This window comes from Mesitornis unicolor, unplaced genomic scaffold (assembly GCF_000695765.1).
Source record: "Mesitornis unicolor isolate BGI_N332 unplaced genomic scaffold, ASM69576v1 scaffold20905, whole genome shotgun sequence".
Lineage (NCBI taxonomy): Eukaryota > Metazoa > Chordata > Aves > Mesitornithiformes > Mesitornithidae > Mesitornis > Mesitornis unicolor.
The window spans coordinates 73,091-91,676 of NW_010183756.1; the positions used below are offsets into that span (position 1 = coordinate 73,091).

An 18,586-nucleotide genomic window follows, 5' to 3' on the forward strand; every position below is an offset into this window, starting at 1 on the left:
TTTCTTACCTTATTTCAAGTCCAAAATTGTTACAGTAACTTTGCACTGTTTCACGTTAAATTTGTGTTGAAACTCTTGAATTTAAAATCACCAGTGAATTTTACTAATCTTGTGATGATACAAAATATTACAAACTTTTATGTTTTTCAGGAACATTCTTAATTGACCGCTGCATAAAGTTATAACACATACTGCATTTTAAAGTATGAGAGATGAATGTCCCAGTCTTTGAAAGCCAATTGAATTAGAAAATCTTTATTGTGGGCAATTTCGGGCTCAGTATACTTTCCTGAAAATAAGAAGGCATGCATTTCTTGGTGTGGTTAGGGCCACTTTCAAGTTTGTAGTTCATGTTTTATAATTCTAAATAAGCCTTTTGTTACTTTATTTTCCTTCTGAATTCATAGTCTGTCTTAATTTCCTTTATTTTCTCTTTTTTTCAAATTTTATGTCTTGTTTCTGTGGAATTGCTCTAGAAGATATGTATAACATGTTTTTAATGTGCTATCAGCAAGGTTCATAAAATGAACACTTATCTGGACTTCAGTGTTCTTTATTCCATTTTTACCAAGTTCTGCTCTATAAACGCATGACTAATGATAAGTAAAACAGATAAGATAAGCAAAACAAAAATAGACCTTCTCTCCAATAAGATATGCTACATTATCCATTTAAACAACTTCTATAATGAGTAACTGAAGAATGGTTCATGGAACATCAAAGGATTTAATGAACCTCCTAAATAAATAAAACAGAGGCATCCTCAAACTCCCAAATACAAAGCAGCTTTGTTACAGCAGATGTCTATATACAGAGTGGATATCAAAAACTTGAAAGTGTGTGGTATTTCATATTTTTATTGTAAACAAACACCTGAAATAATGATGTGCCAGTCAGTTCCCCACAGTAACTTTTAGATTTGTTGTCTAGTTTCAGCTTAATTTAGGAGAGCTGCAATTGCCAGAAAGACTAGCAGTTCCCAGAAGTTTTGTTTAAATAGGTTTGCTCACAGGTTATGTGTCTGCTCTGCTAATGGAGGCAGCCAGACCCTGCTGGAGGGGCATGCAGAGGCAGGAAAGAGACTTGGGTGCATCCAAAGAAAAGCAAGTTATACTACTGTGTTCTGCAGAATCCGTGCTGGAGAAAACACTTCAGCTAGACGATATCCATCATTCCTAAACTCTGCACTTACAGCACGACGTGTTTCTTTTAACATCATAAAAAAAAGACTTGATGTGCATGTGTCAGTCAATATTAGACCTGAAATAGTATAGTACAAATGGGAACCCTGACTGTTTGTTCATACATAATTTACCTAAAACAGATTAATCCAGCAAGATGTCTGCGGTTGGTGGATCTATTACTGAAGAGTTCTCAGTGTTTGTTGTACCCCTCTTGTTAAAATCCACGTAGGTTCAAATGCTGGATTAGTTAGGCAGCAGTCTGTCTTCATAGGATTTGGTTTGCTATGTGAGAAAGGAAAAGTCTTATTGCTAAAAGCATGTTTTGGGCTAGAAAGGTGCTTGTCTGTTTCTTTAGGATTACAATTATTTGGATGTTTGAGCATTATATACATGCGAGTCTAATTAATTTCTTGTTGGTGTCATTGTGTGATTTTATATCTTGTTCACTGAAATTAAGAGAGGTTTATTTTTCAAAGTGTTTCCAAGAGAGGCACAACTCTAATTGGGAAACAGCTTTATGGAAAGATTGAATCTGGCCTAATAAGAATTTGTGTCACCTCGTACCTCACTGCTAAGACAGTGGCACAATGCTCGGTGAACGCAGAGCAGCAGGCGGTATCTCTTCTCGGTGATTTTACACACGGAGCAGACAAGTAAAAGAATAAATCAGAAAAGATGGTTTAGGAGCAACAAGTTAGTATGCAAATATCAATTTTTGAGAAGGATTTAAAGGCTGAATAGCTTCCTTTTAAATGTTTTGGATAGGGTTTAGTTAAGAAGAGTGTAGTTAATAGAGAGAGTGGAAGAGAGATCCAGAAAATGAAATGAGAAAAGGCTGAGGTCATTGGAAAATGAATGTGAAGTTTTCAGAGATCCCCCAAGTGAAACCAACATTCAATTTTCCATTTCACAAAGTAGGAATGATGGTTCAAACAAGAATTCATACTAGCTTACATCCTAAGGAGGTCAGCTTTCCAGTGGCATCACTTGGATGAAGCACAACTGCCTAGTGTGCTCTGAGCCCTGCTGTAGGAGCTGGTGCAACCCTCACCAAATCTGCATCTCTTTTTGGAAAAGCTTTATTCTGAAAAGTGGTGTTTTTTACCACCCCAATTGAGATCTGTAGCTCTGTTGCAGATGCAAGGTTCTGTTTTGCTGGTTACATGAAATGGGGTTGTTGAAAATAACTCGGTGTATGTGCTCTTGCTGCAGATGATTCCTGTAAATTAACCTGTGAAAATGGAGGGAAGTGCATTATAAATGAGAAGGGAGATCCTCGATGTCACTGCTGGCCAAGTTACTCCGGGGAAAGGTGTGAAACCAACCATTGCTACAACTACTGCCAGAATGGAGGAACCTGTGGAGCCTCTCTCCTCGGTAAATATTTCTGAGCAACTATGTCTTACTGTTATACCTGCCTCAATTCAAAGGTTTGAATTTGTTCCTTGTTTGTGTTATTTTTTCCTCTTTGTAGCTTATTTGCTTTGCCTGTACTTAAATAATGTGCAAAATAGCAATATATACCATACTTTATAATCAATAGTGCTTTTCATTCATTTTCATTCATTCAGTGTTTTAGCAGAATTAAGCTGCGTCCCAGAAAAGGAGGCCTATAAATAAGTATTCGGTATAAAGGTGCACATATAGAGGTATAGAAATGGAATTGTAAAGCATAAAGTCCAGTCAAACTGTATCTGGAACAACCTCACATGTCTTGCTCTCTCTTTATCTCAATTCTCCCTCCAAATTTTTACATGCATGCATACAGCATTAAATTGCTGAGTTGTGTAACCTCAGTCTTCTACCTTTATCTTGCTGGAATTCACAAAACAAGCATTTTACTCATCTAATTCTCAGGAAGATTTGGTTGATCAGAACTCGGATCCTTTGTTTTCCTGAAGGAATTTGAAATTACATCTCTTATCTTCAGGGAGATTATTGTAACTGTCAAAAAGTAGATATTTGACAGTTGATCTTTGTCCCTAATATGTAACTGGTCGTAGCTTATATAATGCAATCAGTGTTTGGGCTAGAGAGGGAAAGCATGTAAGGAAGTACTCTAAAATTTAGTAATTTGGTGAGAAAGGAGAAGTTGCATTTTATTTTCTCCTCCAAGGAGTATTTTAAATATTTGATTCAAAGTAGAACAGCTGGAGAAGAGTTTGCTGTCTAATCTCTTCTTCTCAGAAGCCTATCAGCTGCTGAAGATGGTGTGAATCATTTTCTCCTGTGTGATGAAGTGACTGACTCCCTGATCTCTGAAGGAAAATTACAGGCACCTGACTTTTAGAAGAGGAGTTTGTGACTTTAGCACAAACAGAAAGAGCTCTCTGTAGTGCAGAATTATGTATCTTAGTCTCTGTGACAAAAGGGGCTTAGATCTGAATGTTTTCCTCAGCACTTCTTAGTAATTAACATTAGCTTATATGGTTTAGTAATTTAGTTTCAATTGCTGGCTTCTCTGGAGGCTCCTCTTATTTACTGAGATGTGGTGGTGAAAGTCCAAGTGAATGCAAATGTCATTATCTGTTGCATGCCAAGCAGAGGATTTGTCAGTTCTGAGTATCTGAGGGTTAATAACGATGTTCATAGTTAACATCACTAATAATGACTAAATACTGGAAAATGAGGATTACTTGTACTTGAAGTTGATTAATTATACTTGAAACTAATTCTAACAGCTGATGTAACTACTGACACAAATGATAAACAGAGATTTTTATCAATGTAGTGAGATCAATACATGCTTAGTGAGGACATGTAAGTGAATGAAAGAAAGTCACTAGTGATTCAAATGACATGCAAAACTTCCTTGTCATCTGAAGAGAAGATATTTACTCCCACATCTTTACGTGTCTGGCATTTAGTTGATTCTTTTGTGGGGTTATAAGGCTTCATAAAATTAATAACTTAGCTGCTAGAACTCAGCTCAGTTCTGAATCCTGCTGAGACCCCAGGGTTTTATTTAATCCTTTACTTTTGGCATTAGCCATAGGGCTCGCTCACCTCCAGTAGCTCGTTTTTTCTTTACCAGGCAGCTAACACTTGCTGTGCTTACACAGCTATGCTGTTGCCTGGGTATTTTTATGTTTTATTTTCCTGCAAAATCCAGCCTGTGAACTCTCTCAGCCTTGCTGAAGTAATTAGTGTAGTAGTTTTTGTCACCAGTGAGTAGGGGAGACATGTGAGCAGATTCCACAATGTACTTCTGATAAAATTGTTCATCGTGGCCCAGCTGCTACAGCGGGCTTGGAGATGCAGGCATGGGCCTTATTTCTGTGTGGTCTCAAACAGGATCATGGGCCTGCACCAAAAGTGCATCAGGAGAGTCAGCATGGATGATGCCACAGTCCACAATCCTTGTTCAGTTTTTGGGAATCCGAACCTTTAACTGCAGCTGAAGTTTACTATACCACATATGATCAAAGTGTGCCAAGATTTTATGAGTGAGCCCACCATAGAGCTGGTTCTGGTGGCTCTTGCTGGGCATATTTGCTAACAGGTATATTCTTCTGCTGTGCTTTGTCCACTTTCCCAGTTTCATCAAAGTTTTAAGAATCATATTTCAACTTCAGCAGATTTCCTGTCTGCCATTTCCAATTCATGAGGGTAGCCAAGCCTTGAAGCCTGAGCCCTAACTTTCATGTGCTGGAGATGTGGCAGAAAGGACCGTATATCTTTCTAAATCAAAGTGACTCCATCCAGCATTCCTGATAAAATTTTCAAATTGATCCACAACTCATCTTCCTTGCATGCCTAGCCCCTGGACCCTGTAAATATTCTATTAAGAAGAAATCTCTATTTCTTATCAGACTTCATTTCTTATCTATATCAGGCCATAAATCGTGCATTACTGAAACAAACTAGCATGTCAGTGAGATGTCCCCTTATCCAAGTTTAATCTGATCTATGATATACTAAAGCCATTATGTATCTTACAGAAGGAAGCTAAACTGGGTGCCCCAAAAGTATCGTAAACTGTAATTAAGTCAACAAAGCTTAATTCCTTGAGTGTTTTTGCAACAAGCATTTCCTCTTCCCAGTCAAATATTCCTCTATGCAAAGCTGTCATTCAGCCATCACATCAGTGAGAGCACAATTCACCACGGGGACTGCACACACCAGTCCCAGTCTGGACTGAGCATGTGAAATCCAGAGCGGAGCAGCATTCCCCCCCTTCCTTCGCATTGTCTCAGCCTTCAAGGCAGAGTTGATCTGCTTTGTCAGGTTCATAGGAGAGCCATTAGCAGATATGTTACTTTATTCTTGCATATTGCAACATATAGGAATATAAATGTTCTTTATTACCAAGAATTGCTCAGTTTTTCCTTAATTATTGTGGAAATTAAGCATTATATTTTGTCCAGATTTATAATAACCCTACCAGGTTGACATGTCCTCTAGCAATAGGTACATTGCACTCTTGTTTGAGGTTTATTTTTTTATTTGTTTAGGGTCTTTTTTTTTTTGGTAGAGAATTCTCTCACATTTCTGCAAAGTATAAAGTTACTATTGAAAATAAAGTCAGCTCAATATCATCTTAATTTCTTCTACTGTGCTATTGCTATCTGTGTGTACCACTTCTGATACTACAATGCTCATAACCAGTTCCTCAAAAATCAGCATTTATACTTTTGATGCATTTTACAATTGGCTCATCAAACTGTCCTGCTAAACTGATGCAATCAGTCACAAGTATTTTCCTGGTTTTCACTTTTTTTAAGAAAAATTTACTTCTGTTCAAACCAAAGCAGCTTTTTCTTCTGAAAGTTGCAGAAGCCGTATGTGGGTGAGTGCCAATCCAAATCCTATTCGCCAAACATGAATGACCCATGATAATTTCAGCTTGCTTGACTGTGTCTTTCTTAGAAGCTCTGATTGCCCTTATTGATTCTCATATATTATCCAACTTAAAGAACCTTGATACAGTTCATCTGATGAGTGTCATTCTACATGCATGCCCTTTGGAAAGCTTAAGGACTGACAGTAAATTTGGCTTCTGCAGGGTTCCCGCTGCTGGGAGACTTCCCTCAAAGTCAAGGAATTTCCTTATGGTTGGCTTCTGGCTCAAAAACCAAGGGAAAAAGACTCTGAAAGCAAACCTTTCATCATGTTCTGATATAAATAAAGTGACACAGCATATAAAGTACTCTTCTAGTGTATGTGTGTGTTCTAGTGAATGTGTAAATCCCATTCTCTTTCACCACCTAATATATAATAGTAATGTGATAACCAATTAAGTAAATTGCAGAGTATTACTCATTTTTTAAAACATGATTGTGCTAAATCTTTGCTGGATGTGGTAAACTGTAGAACCTCATTATCTGCACACAAATGTTAATTTGTTAAACAAATCCCACTGGCAATTCAGGGATTATTCACTGTTGGCTTACTTACTGCTAAGCCTTTTGGCAAATTCCTATGTGAACATTATATAGCTAGAGATTGGGGCAGCTTTAATTAAAATTTATAAGTTTATGACAGTTGTATTGAACTACAAGAATTGAACAAAGAAAATGTCATCAGTTAATTAAAAGTACACATCTGAGACATGTAATTAAAAGTTTGGTATAGGAATGAACATTTTCCAGCAAGCCAAATTAATGGAAATTTGGAAAATGTTACCATAAAAATGCACTTCCTTTCTTCTAGCAGTTTAAAGTAAAAATTATTAGAGCAATAATTTATTAAATGCTGTGGACACATTAACTAGATTTAACTAATTCACAAAATCAGTGAAATGCATATTTGTACTATACTTACAGTATGAAGAATATGTCTAACTACATAGAACTGTGATGTTTGTATCAAAATGCGTAAAAAATTATATGTTTCCACTAAATGAAAATTGATGAAATATTGTAAAAAAATTATTTATAAAGTAGATGCTATTTTATATTCTAATTTATAAGCAAAACAAGTTGATTTTAGGACATGATGGTGCAGACTGAAATTACTGTCAGTGAAGAACCTGTTTACTTTGCTAATGCCATATCAGTCCCAGGAGTCTCAGAGGTGGTTGCCACATCTTCTGGCTTCCAGGACAGGGCCTGTGGGAAAGCAAGAGGGGTGGTAGGTAGCGAGATGTCCGGGCTCTCTGGTCTGGTGCACAGCTGATCTAAGGGTCCCACTAGAACCAGTGTGGGTAAGAGCAACCTTTGAGACTACTCGAATGCATTTCGAGATTGTTCTTCTCTCACCGTCTTCCACAACATGGAGAGAATGTAAATCTCTTGGGGTTGATGCCAATGAACTCACCAACTGTGTTCACTAATACAGCTTCTCTCCACTACTGTTGGTTCAGTAAAGCTAATTATGGTTTGTCAGCCACACAGAAATGAATTATTGTGATTTCCATAGATTGCTGATTACTCCAGAAGACATGATGTTACTTACAACAGGCTGGTGTAGTGCCACGCTGTTTTCTTTAATAGTGATAGCCAATATGCAAATAAAATGTGTATATTCACACATAACGATTAAAACTACATATTGCTAGTAGTGAATATCATTGACTGGAAGAAATAAATAATCTATGTCTTGGTGCAGGCATTCATCTGGATGATCTGATTTTTTGAAACTTTCAGAAAGCTTACAAAAATAGTGCTATTTCCCCAAAAGATTTATTTTTTAATTGCAAAATACCTTATGCGATCATAAAAAATGCATAACATTTCTCTGTTTTTTAGTCAATAGTATGAATCAAACTTGATGTCCTTAGAGTTTCTTTCATTGCAAAATAAATGTAAATAGGAGTTTAATATATATGAGTAGATTCCCGAAAGAAATCACCTAGATATTACACTGGCAATGTACTAAAATATTTATTAACTTTAATAGAAGATTATTTGAAAAGTTATTTACTATTATATAGCAAATGAAATTGGCATCCTAGGAGTAATTACAGCCTCTATAATCAAAACCTAATTGAACATTTCACAACTTTGATCCCTGTCATCTTCTTATGCATGATTTTTCATAAGAAAGGAGGAAACTACATTTCATCCTCTTGCTAAAAACTTCAGATATTTCTTCATGTCCTACTGCCAAAAATAACTTTGCATGTCCTAGGGTCATCATAAATTATTCTTCCTTAATTTACTATATTCTGTGCAAAACATCTGAAAAAATGTGATAAATTTATAAGTTAGCTTCAAGTTCTGTCAGTTCTTGAGTCAAGATTAAAAAATCCGTAGATTAATATCCTTGTTTTTTTTAAGAGAGGGTCTGCATAGAGAATCTTCAGATAAGAGTGACTTTCAAGTGCATTGTTTCCCCAGATAATTTTCATTATTACTTTTGTTATCTCTGTTATATCTCTTACCAGGCACCCTTTAATGTATTATCTAAAAATTCAATTATTTAGAATTGTTATTTAGAATTATTTTAAATACAAAACACTCTTACCAATACAGGGCCTACATGCATTATGTTTTCAGTTGCTTATATATATAGTGAGAAACTCAATCTATTCACATTGGGCTAGAGATAGTAAATAGCAAAGTGTATGCACATTCATTGTAAATCACTGAGAATGGAGAAATTTTGGTCAAAAAAGATGGACTTCTTGCTCTCTAGATATTATTACTGTGGTTTTCAAGTTAGAACATTTATATGTGAGATGCTGAGAATGTGCTGCCACCTTGTCCTCCTTTCCACTTTGGCAACATTTTTCAACATAGGCAATCAAAAGAGGAAATTTTTATTTGAATTATTATGCTAGAGAGGAGACTAAAGAGGAAGATAGGTGAAAGCTAGGATTCTATCCCTAACAGGCAGGGGAAAACAAGACAGTGTTGTCATACAATAAATCCAGTTGAGGTTTGCACTGAAGAAGAACTCATAAAAAAGGGAAAATTTTGTGTTTTCTTTCAGAAAATTGTTTTTACTCTCTTTTTTTTGCATAAAATATACCATAAGATGGTTAACTAAATGAGAAACAGTTTGACATTCAATAAACCACTTTCCTTATTAATATTTTTCTATAGTGTAATGTGTTGTGAATGTTTCTGTGGTGTCTGTCTGTCTACAGTTCTAATCCCGAAACTTCATGACCAATCTAAATGCTGAAGTTTTCTGTGCGTGAAATTACCATGCAGTTTTTGTTATTTAGGATATGTGACATCTTGGTTAACGTGACTATTTCCTTTGCAAACAAACCGATATTCTGATTCTGTGATACAAAACCTTATGGCATTGTTTGTCATTGTTTAATACTGCAATTTTAATAAATTGTTCTTGGAACCATTTTGTATCAGAAATAATTTATGAGAATAAGACAGATTAAAGTGTCATTATTAGTATTATTTTAGATGCCAACAGGCTGTGTGTAAATAGGCAATGAATTACTAAAACTCATGTTAAACTGAGTGACAAAAATGGCATTTAGGCTATACTGAATTAAATTTTCATATACCTGTCAGCAGTTTGGCATATTTATAAGCCTACATTGCCAAAGAATAGAATAATCTTTTCTATAAACTAAGAAAATATTATTGCCTCATCACTTTAAGAAATAGAGAACTGTTAATAACAAAACCTGATTTCAGACCTCTAGATCTATGTTCTATCACTATTTTATTTTAACTCTTTCAGGGAAACACTGATTCAGATAAAGGACAATGTGAAACCCCCTGGCTTAGGGGGAGAAATTTAGATACAAGTGTATACACAAGGAAAAACAAAAAGAGTCTGTGCTAACATCTGAGTTCAACATCTTTGATTTAATGTTTATATCACAGGGGACAGATATGAATAACCAGGCTGATGCATATTAAACTAGTTGGAGTTATTTTTAAGTCAATGGTTTTGTTCCTGCTGTACTCATTAGAGGAAGAGACTAACTGATCTCGTGGCCTTTAGCATGATTTGCAAACCACTTTAAATTAGCATAGCTTAAAATAGAAAATGTAGAAAAGGATTACGTGAAGGGTTTTCTGTAAGAAGAGTAAGAAGTAAGTGAAGGAAGAAGAATAAATCATTCTGCATGGAGAGAGTAACAAAAATAAGTGCACTTCACTTGCATTGAAAAATTCTCCGACAAATATGGTATTGCATGATTACATAGTATTACAATAAAGGCAGAGCAGAAAAAATTAGAATTGTGGTGTTTATGGAATATTTAGTTTAATCTATATTACTTTAATGAGACAAACAACTGAATAGAGAAGAAAACAAAAGGTAGGGAGGATTGCACTTTTCAGCTTTAGTAAAAGACATCAGGAGGCAAATGTGGAAGTGGCTGTGGATACCTACACCGAGCATTGTACTAAAATGAGGAAAGAATGAATGAGACAAAAGGCAGCAAGGAAGGGACATAGTCCTAATGTATCAGTAAATCAGGCAGCAGTAAGGATTTTCTGCCGGATCAGTATGGAGATGGGAAATAATTATTATGAATTAATTATTATGAAAAAGTAACCCTTAAGTGTTATTTCAATTGCCTACTAATGATTTTGGCTCTTCTGTACATTTTAAACCAAGTCGGGCCCAAGTAAAGCAGAGCTTTTGTGTGCTCACTAACTCACCCCTCCATGAAGTAGCTTTGTTTGTAAGTAAGAAGTTTGTTTCCACCCTATGACATTGTGTGAAGTTTTTCAAATGTAAATGTAGAGATAACTGGAGTTTCTCATCACTGACATATTCCCTGACTTTCTCTGATCTCTTTTGGACTCCACAGTCATATCATTGTTTTGATTGGGGTGTTAATAATAAACTCTAATAGCCTATTTTCCCTGTTTATACCTGCAATTCCAGTCCAAAGGGCTTCTGCATCCCCCATACAGTACATTATATAGTTAACTTGCTGATCTGATTGACACTTCTGAACACATAGCTCTACTCTACTCCATCATAGGCAAAGACTAGATATCAAGGAAATGGTTATTGATTTTACAGCAACAACAACCTATTAGTTGCTTTCCTTTTCCAAATTTGCCATAAACAATTACATTGATCTTCCCATTCAGGACTGGACGTTTCAGTTCTCCCATCTAAATTCCCAGACTCTTACCATTTCTGTAAATCACGTGTGTTACAGTTTTGGTTTTCTGTAGTCTACTTATGAGGCATTCCTCTTGTTCTACCTAATACCTCTTTACTCGTTGACCATTGCTAGCCTATGCACAACCCTTGATTCAGAGTTATGGTATTCCTGTGACTTTACTCGAAGAGTTGCTCTGCAGTGTCCCACTTAAGCTCTTGATTGTACTTGCCACCAGGTTGGGTTCCTCATGATTCAAATGAAGACCATCCTCTCCGCCCCTTTATTTCAGAAGTGCCATCAGGTCCTGATTAATCTTCATCTCTTTCTTAACTCAGCTTGGTAGCCAGCAAGAATAAAAGCATTAAACTCAGTCCATTTTCCCTAAGTTTAAGAAAACCATAAAGGCTGAATGAAAGCAAAGGAGATGAGGGTGGTGGGAAACAATGTTTTGTAAGAGATAAAGAAGAATAAGAATAGATTATTAGGAAGTGAGAAGGCAGATGGCTAGTTGGACACTTCAGGTCATTTAGTTGAGGAGAAGATTGCAAATGAGATATAAAAGCAAAGTCAGGAGATGGAAATCCATTTATGGGATCTAGAAGTTTGTTTTAAAGAAGATAAGCCTGAAGAAAAAAGTCAGGGAAAATTGGAATTGTTTAATAAAACAGTGGAATTGTAACAAAGCTATAAATCCTTTAGACATGAGATTTAGATAAGAAAAAAAAAAAAGGAAAATTGCTATAGGAAAGAATCATAGAGGGAAAATGCATCAGGTTTTAAACACTATTTTAAAACCCTTTAAGAATACACTGTATAATAAGAGTTCATTTTGTGCAAATGGTCATCCTGAGGTGTTCACTACTTTTCAGGCATTAAATATTGACCTTACAGGCGTCTTTGGTCTGACGCAAGACAGAAGTTTTGTGTTACAGTATTTACGATATGAGAAGGATAAGATAACAGAACAGGCACAGATATTTGTGCTAGCAAAACTTATTATGTAAAGTTGGCTATTAGCGCATTAGTAAATTTTGTATATTCATGTGATTATGTGTTCAAGGTTTGTAGATTTGAGAATAATGGAGTGTATTCTGAAGAGACATCAGTGCTGATTATACAAACATTTATCCTCTGCAACTGGAGGAACCCAGCCTGGCAGGATTATTTGAAGAGCTTAGTCGTATTTTAAATTCCTACTTGGAACTGTCTTTTGAAATAATTCCCACAAAGAGGCAATGTCCATACATGCACAAGTGTCAAATGTGTGGAAGCAATTTTTGAGGTGTCCATCTCTTACAGTGCTGCCTTGCTTTTAAAAAGTTCTGGATTCAAGCAATATTTGCAAAGCTGTGTTGTATTAGTGTCTACAGAAACATAGTCAGGCTCATACATGAAAATTTGCTACTGTTATGAGAAATGTATCTATCTTTAGAGTGCTGATTATTATTTTAATGTGTATTTATTTTTATCATAAAATAGTTTTCTTTGTTTGGAACAGGGAGGCCTACCTGCAACTGTGCGCTGGGGTTCACCGGCCCAAACTGCAATCAGACGGTCTGCCATCGATTTTGCCAGAACGGAGGAACCTGCAGTGTCACGGCTGGGAATCAACCCTTTTGCAGCTGCTTGCCTGAGTATACAGGAGACAGATGTCAGTACTGTAAGTAATCTTATCAAACTCTGTAATCTGGATTTATAATGATCTTAAATCTGGATTTTTAATAGAAGTTCTACACAATGGAAGTGATTTGAGTGATTTGTTGTCAACACACATTGGTAAACTTTGCTTCGAAGTGATTCATGCTGCTAAGGGAGTGGAATCTGATGTATTCAAGTGAGCTTTGAACATATTTCCATGATGTCCATCTACATGTGTAGGACAAGAAGAGGCTTTTTTAGGAATGATTTAATTTACTGTTTTCATAAATGAATATGTACAATGGAGATGGAGAATACAGCTGACTTTTTAATACAATTATCTCATTTCTGTTGACATTTTTCTACTTCAGCTTCTCTCATTTATTATCTTATGCTGGTGGAATACCTAAACATAGCAAATTGATGCAGCTGGTTAAAGTATTTCTCTGGTATCCTTTATCTTCACAGACCATCACTTGGGTCTCCAACTGCTACCTTACCTTTCATTTTTATTTCTAACCCCAGTAAGCAGCATATTGACTTTTGAGTTTCAAGCCTCTATATTCCTTCATCTTCCTCAGTATAAAATCACCTTCAGTACCGCTTCTGGCCCCTCGTAATATTGAAAATCAGAATTTCTAAGTATTACTCTTGTGTAATTCTCAGGACTTAAGTCCTATCCTCTGCATCTGAAGTTCTCCATAGTTTGCCTTTCCACTGTCCCGTCAATCTCTTCTCACTGAGGTATTGTTTTCCAAAGGTTTCCACACCTTTAGAAAGGCTCTTCCCACTTTTTAGAACTTTCTCAAATTTTTTTCTTCTTTTGCAGAGGAGAGGGGAAAGAAAATGATCAGCCAGTAGTTCTGTTCTTACTCCATTTATCTTTCTTTTCTCTCTATGCTTTCTCTTAATATGGGTCACCTGTTTTCCAGTGACTCAAGACATCTGAACACAATCTCTAATTTCTTCTTTTGGTCACTCATTTCAAAATTACAGTTTGTCTTCCTCATGTCTCTTCAACACGATGACTCACTAGCAACCCTAACATCAAACTGATTATTCTTCTTAGATCAGATATATTTTCATCTCCTTTTTTCTTCTTGTGCTTTGCTTTGACTCTAACGCTCTAAAATAAGGGACTGTCAGACTGGTTGTTATAGAATAGAACATTAAATGTGAAAGCCATCATCTCTTTTGTACATAATTCAGTTAATTTGCTGACGAAGGCTAGATTTAAACAAAATGGAAGGGAAATTAGCCATTGTAATGGACTAGTTTAGAATTATCTGCAAGATACAAGAAGTATTTAGATTTAATGAAAGGTCTGTTGAACAAGGAAAGGGTTAGTGTGTATCTTAAATAGAATTTGTACTGAAGTAAACTGAATGTATTTCCAGTTGGGAGACTATGAAATAAATTGAAACCTTTGAATGGAAAACCAGCAGTAATTGTGATTCTCTTCTACTTGGTATTAAACAAACTGCATGGATCCACAAATAACTATCTGCAAACACAATTGGGTATTTGAAAACAGTATAGTACATAAATCATGCACAGACAGACACACAGATTAAGAAAAAATATTTACTTGAGGCTTACCCAAAACCAAACAAATTGTTTCTAGTTGAATGCTTCTGCAAACGTCCTTTTTTTTTTCTTCTTTAAAAAAAAAAAGAATTAATTTAAATGTAAATGTAGAGGTACTTTTTAGACAGTGCTTATTATCAGATTTGGATTGTCTGCTGACTCTTCGGAAAAATGCCACATTACAGAGACTCAAACGCATTATAAAAAGCAAAATAAAATTAAGCTTTTGTTTATTTAAACCTTAATACTTTCAGGGGAAAAAAAGAGAGTCTTACAATCTTTTAGACTATTCTTTTTGTGGCCAACAGTAGTTCTATGAAATTGTACAGTTTTACAGTTAATGTGCTCATAAATTCACATCTATGATTTTTTGCTTTATTCACGCATATGTATGATTGATTGATCACATTCAACTTGCATGCATGTTGGAATATATTCATATAGCATTATTGCAGAGATTGGTTGCTTCTAAGATATCCTTTTCAGTCAGTCTTTGATGTGATTGAAACTAGTTCATTCACAAAGGATAATACACAAATGTGCGTAGGTATTTTACTTCATGCTCCCAAGCTGAAAATATTATTAGTGCTTTTTATGGCAGGGAGAAGACATTACTTGCTGTATTGCCAGATTGCAAAGACCTTATTTTCCTCATACTTATCATCTCCAACAACCCAACGCAGAGGTTCTCCTTTGATTAGATCACATACGGGCTAATAACTAAAATGTATGCTCCATGTCAAGGCATTGGCACTGCTGAAAGAAATTTAAGTGAATGATTTTACATAGAATTCCACTAACATTGTGCATGTCATTATATACACTTGTATTTAATGAATTTGAATATGCCTGTATTTTAAATTCCTGAAATAAGACATACAGACTCGTTAAAGTTCATTTCTTGTATCATTTACAGCCAAAACAACCTAAAAAATAGAAAGCGCTTTGGCACAGTTACAATCATTCAGAGTGGATTTAGCGATCTCAGAAGCTGTTACTTTTCCTGAAACTGAAATTCCTTTCTTTAGAGGGAAGAAGAAAATCCATTTCTATGTCTTTTCACTCCAAATTTAGCATGCGCACGCTAGAGACTTTGAATGATTTGGCCCCATTAAGGAGCTGAAATGGTGACTTTGAGAAAAAGAAAAGAAAAAAAGTTGTCACTGCCACATAAATGAAAATAAACCTAAATGTTAACATTACCAGTACTTTGCAGCTCTGGAAGCTCCTTCAGTCAGGCAGCTTGGTTTGTTGGGTTTTTTTTAAAGGGATATATAAAAAAAGAGATAGTTACTGGTGCTTCTAAAGAGTTAAAGAACTCACTGCTTGAAATCTCAGTCCTGCGGACATTTAAGCAGTTAAATAAGTTAATGGGGTCTTGCACAGTCTATAAAGATAAGTATGTATGTAGTTTTTGTGGAACTTATGGATTATGTCTTTATATGTTATTATTAGAAGTTCATGAAATTTTAATATGTGGCTAAATGAAAATAAAACTTAATTATTTCAAAATACTGTTTCCATTTCAGTATAGCGTAATGCTGTTAATGCTAATGTGAATGTATCAGAAGATTTTTCATTCAGCCAATGTCCCATTAAATACATTAACATTACTCTGCTTTTCTCATCAGTAGTCTCTATATTATGTGGGATGATGCCATAAATGGTTAGACATCTAGAAGGAAAAAAAAATAAATCTCTGAGTTTATCCTTCTATTTTACTTCTGTAGACTACATCATTAATATATTACATATCTGTTTATGGGATATTCTTGATTCTTGTAGTTGCCAGTGAGCCACCAGTTTCATTTATCATTTTGGTTTTGTTATAGTATCTTTAAAAATTGTGTATAAAAAAGTATATTTTTTATATGCTACTTTTTAGTTTATTTTAGTAATTAACTTTCACGTTGCTTGCAGATGTTTGCCACCATTACTGTGTGAATTCTGAATCATGTACCATTGCTGATGACGGAAGTGTCGAATGTGTCTGTCCAGTGCGATTTGAAGGTCCAAAATGCGAAGTGGACAAGTGCGTCAGATGTCATGGGGGACACTGCATAATAAACAAGGACACTAATGACATAGTATGCAAGTAAGTGTGTGTAGGGGTGGTAATAGCATCCAAAATTATATATTTAATACGATTCCCTTGCATTATCCTTTCAATGTCTCGCACAATGTCTAACCGCTGAACCTGTCACATCGGAAGAAGAGTTCCTTCGCATGGCTCCTGCCCATGCAAAACCCACTGGCTTCTGCCTTTCTAATCCAGGTTTTAGAGCGCTCCTCACTGAGGGAAGATCAGTGTAACAGGAGACTGAATGGGTGTTCACTTGGAAAAATTGGAATATTTAGGGAAGTTCACTGTAGAGTTTTACCACACTGTAGAAATTTGTTCATTCTGCAGTGCCTTTGACAGTGATAGAGACAGATTTTATACTAATGAAAGCATGTGTAGTAAGATGTGCTGCTATACTGCTGGGTGATTATTTTGTATAACAATAGTTTATTGTCATAAAAAGAAAGATTAAACGTATTTTGTGTAATGAGTTCACTGACTGCGCTAGCTTTTCAAAGTGGAAACCTAGAATCCCTGCAATCAGATCTTACATATATCGTAAAATATGTAGATAATTCTAAGGGAATTCACCAGATTTCATAAAATACTGACTGCTATTTGTATTTTTTTTTAACCATGACAGTTGCACTAATGGAAAGATTGCCTCTACCTGTCAGTTATGTGATGGCTACTGTTACAATGGTGGTACATGTCAACTGGACCCAGAGACAAATATACCTGTCTGTCTGTGAGTATCCTACATTGTGTAAATCATTACAATATCTGTGTGCCAATAAATAATAAATTATCATGTATGTGTCTCTATTTTTGATCTCTCTTGGATGTATAATGGGCTCATTGCAATTAAACCTTACAGTACTTTTTCTAGCTATTTCTGTAACCCAATGCTTTGTCTACCTTTTTGCTATATGTATATTGAAAGATAAAACTAAGATATATATTGTGAATGCATATAGATACAAAGATATCTCTTTTGAGACTTCTAATAATTTCAGGCCAGATCTAAAGCCCATTTAGACATTTATTCTGGAATGGATCCGGAGGTACAGGATTGTTTCCTGTCCTGCTTCTCAAAGGTGGATTAAGCCTTTTCTCCTACAAATATGGTCGGGGTGGAGGCAGTACGCTCCTGTAAGGAGCATGATGGCTAGAGAAGAGAAAGAATAATGCAAGGGTTTATTTCTTTTATGGGTCTGAGGATATGCTCGTGTATCTCTTCTTTCTGCCCTAATCTTCACACTGCCCACAGTAGCTTGGCTGTTCTGTGGTGACATTACACTCTCCCTCCTGCACTATTGTTGAGAGAATAATTCAAGATGTTTTTCTTAAGCACAGACATCAAATACCAAAGGAAATGTAATTCTGTAGTCTAGATGGTGAAGTACTGTCTTAAGAGGTAGAAGAGCCTACATTTCTAGTCCTTTCTTGAGAGCTATGGTGTATCTTCTTTTTCAGCTGCTAAATATAAAATACAGAAGTAGTCACTGTAGCAAGAAATTAATTTCTTTTCTGCTCTCAGTTGCACTGAGCTACCTAGTCATAGTCATTGGGTTTTTTTCACTTTTGCTAATACATGATTCAATCTTTTCTGCACTGCAGAAAAGCTTCCTTGTGGATAGTCTTCCACTTCTCAGGACAATCTGGAGGTCAGAGCATCCTCCAGGAGCACATGAGGTGTTGGAAGAGAGAATTGGACTTGAGTGTCTCATTTTCAGGGTGACATAACTAAGTTATTGTCCAAAGGGATCTGGCATTACGACTTTGTAAATACAGCCATCCCTTCATTTTGTTGATGTGTATGAGATAGGTGATCTTTAAAGAGACTGCCTGTTGTATTCAGACTCTCAAGGAAGTTAAATAGAGAAATGCCTAGATTTTGTAGTCTGACCAGTGTAAGAGATGGAGCAACTGTTCCTCCCTGTGGGAGCTCAAGCACTTCTGATGGTGCAAAGGGGCAAAACTGAAGTTGCTGTACTGTTGAAAAGAAGTTGTCAATAGATATTTGCCGCTTTAGGGTTAGAGACAGTGGAATGCAGTTCTTCACTCTAGTCCTTATTCAGCTGAATATGCTTTAAGTACCTATGTCTCTTTTTTGTAAATATGTTGATT

At 35.8% G+C, this 18,586-nt stretch overlaps 1 protein-coding gene across 1 annotated transcript in view; it reads left to right on the forward strand.

Moving 5' to 3' along the window:
• LOC104540447 (low-density lipoprotein receptor-related protein 1B-like) overlaps nt 1-17,204 on the forward strand; it is a gene marked incomplete at both ends in the record, with an annotated part of 89,571 nt that extends 72,367 nt beyond the window's left edge. The window contains 4 exons of the mRNA XM_010184259.1: nt 2,397-2,561; nt 12,668-12,829; nt 16,315-16,489; nt 17,100-17,204. Of these exons, the coding sequence (XP_010182561.1) occupies nt 2,397-2,561; nt 12,668-12,829; nt 16,315-16,489; nt 17,100-17,204 (607 nt within the window). The remainder of the gene's footprint in view (nt 1-2,396; nt 2,562-12,667; nt 12,830-16,314; nt 16,490-17,099) is intronic.
• Nucleotides 17,205-18,586: the final 1,382 nt, after the last annotated feature.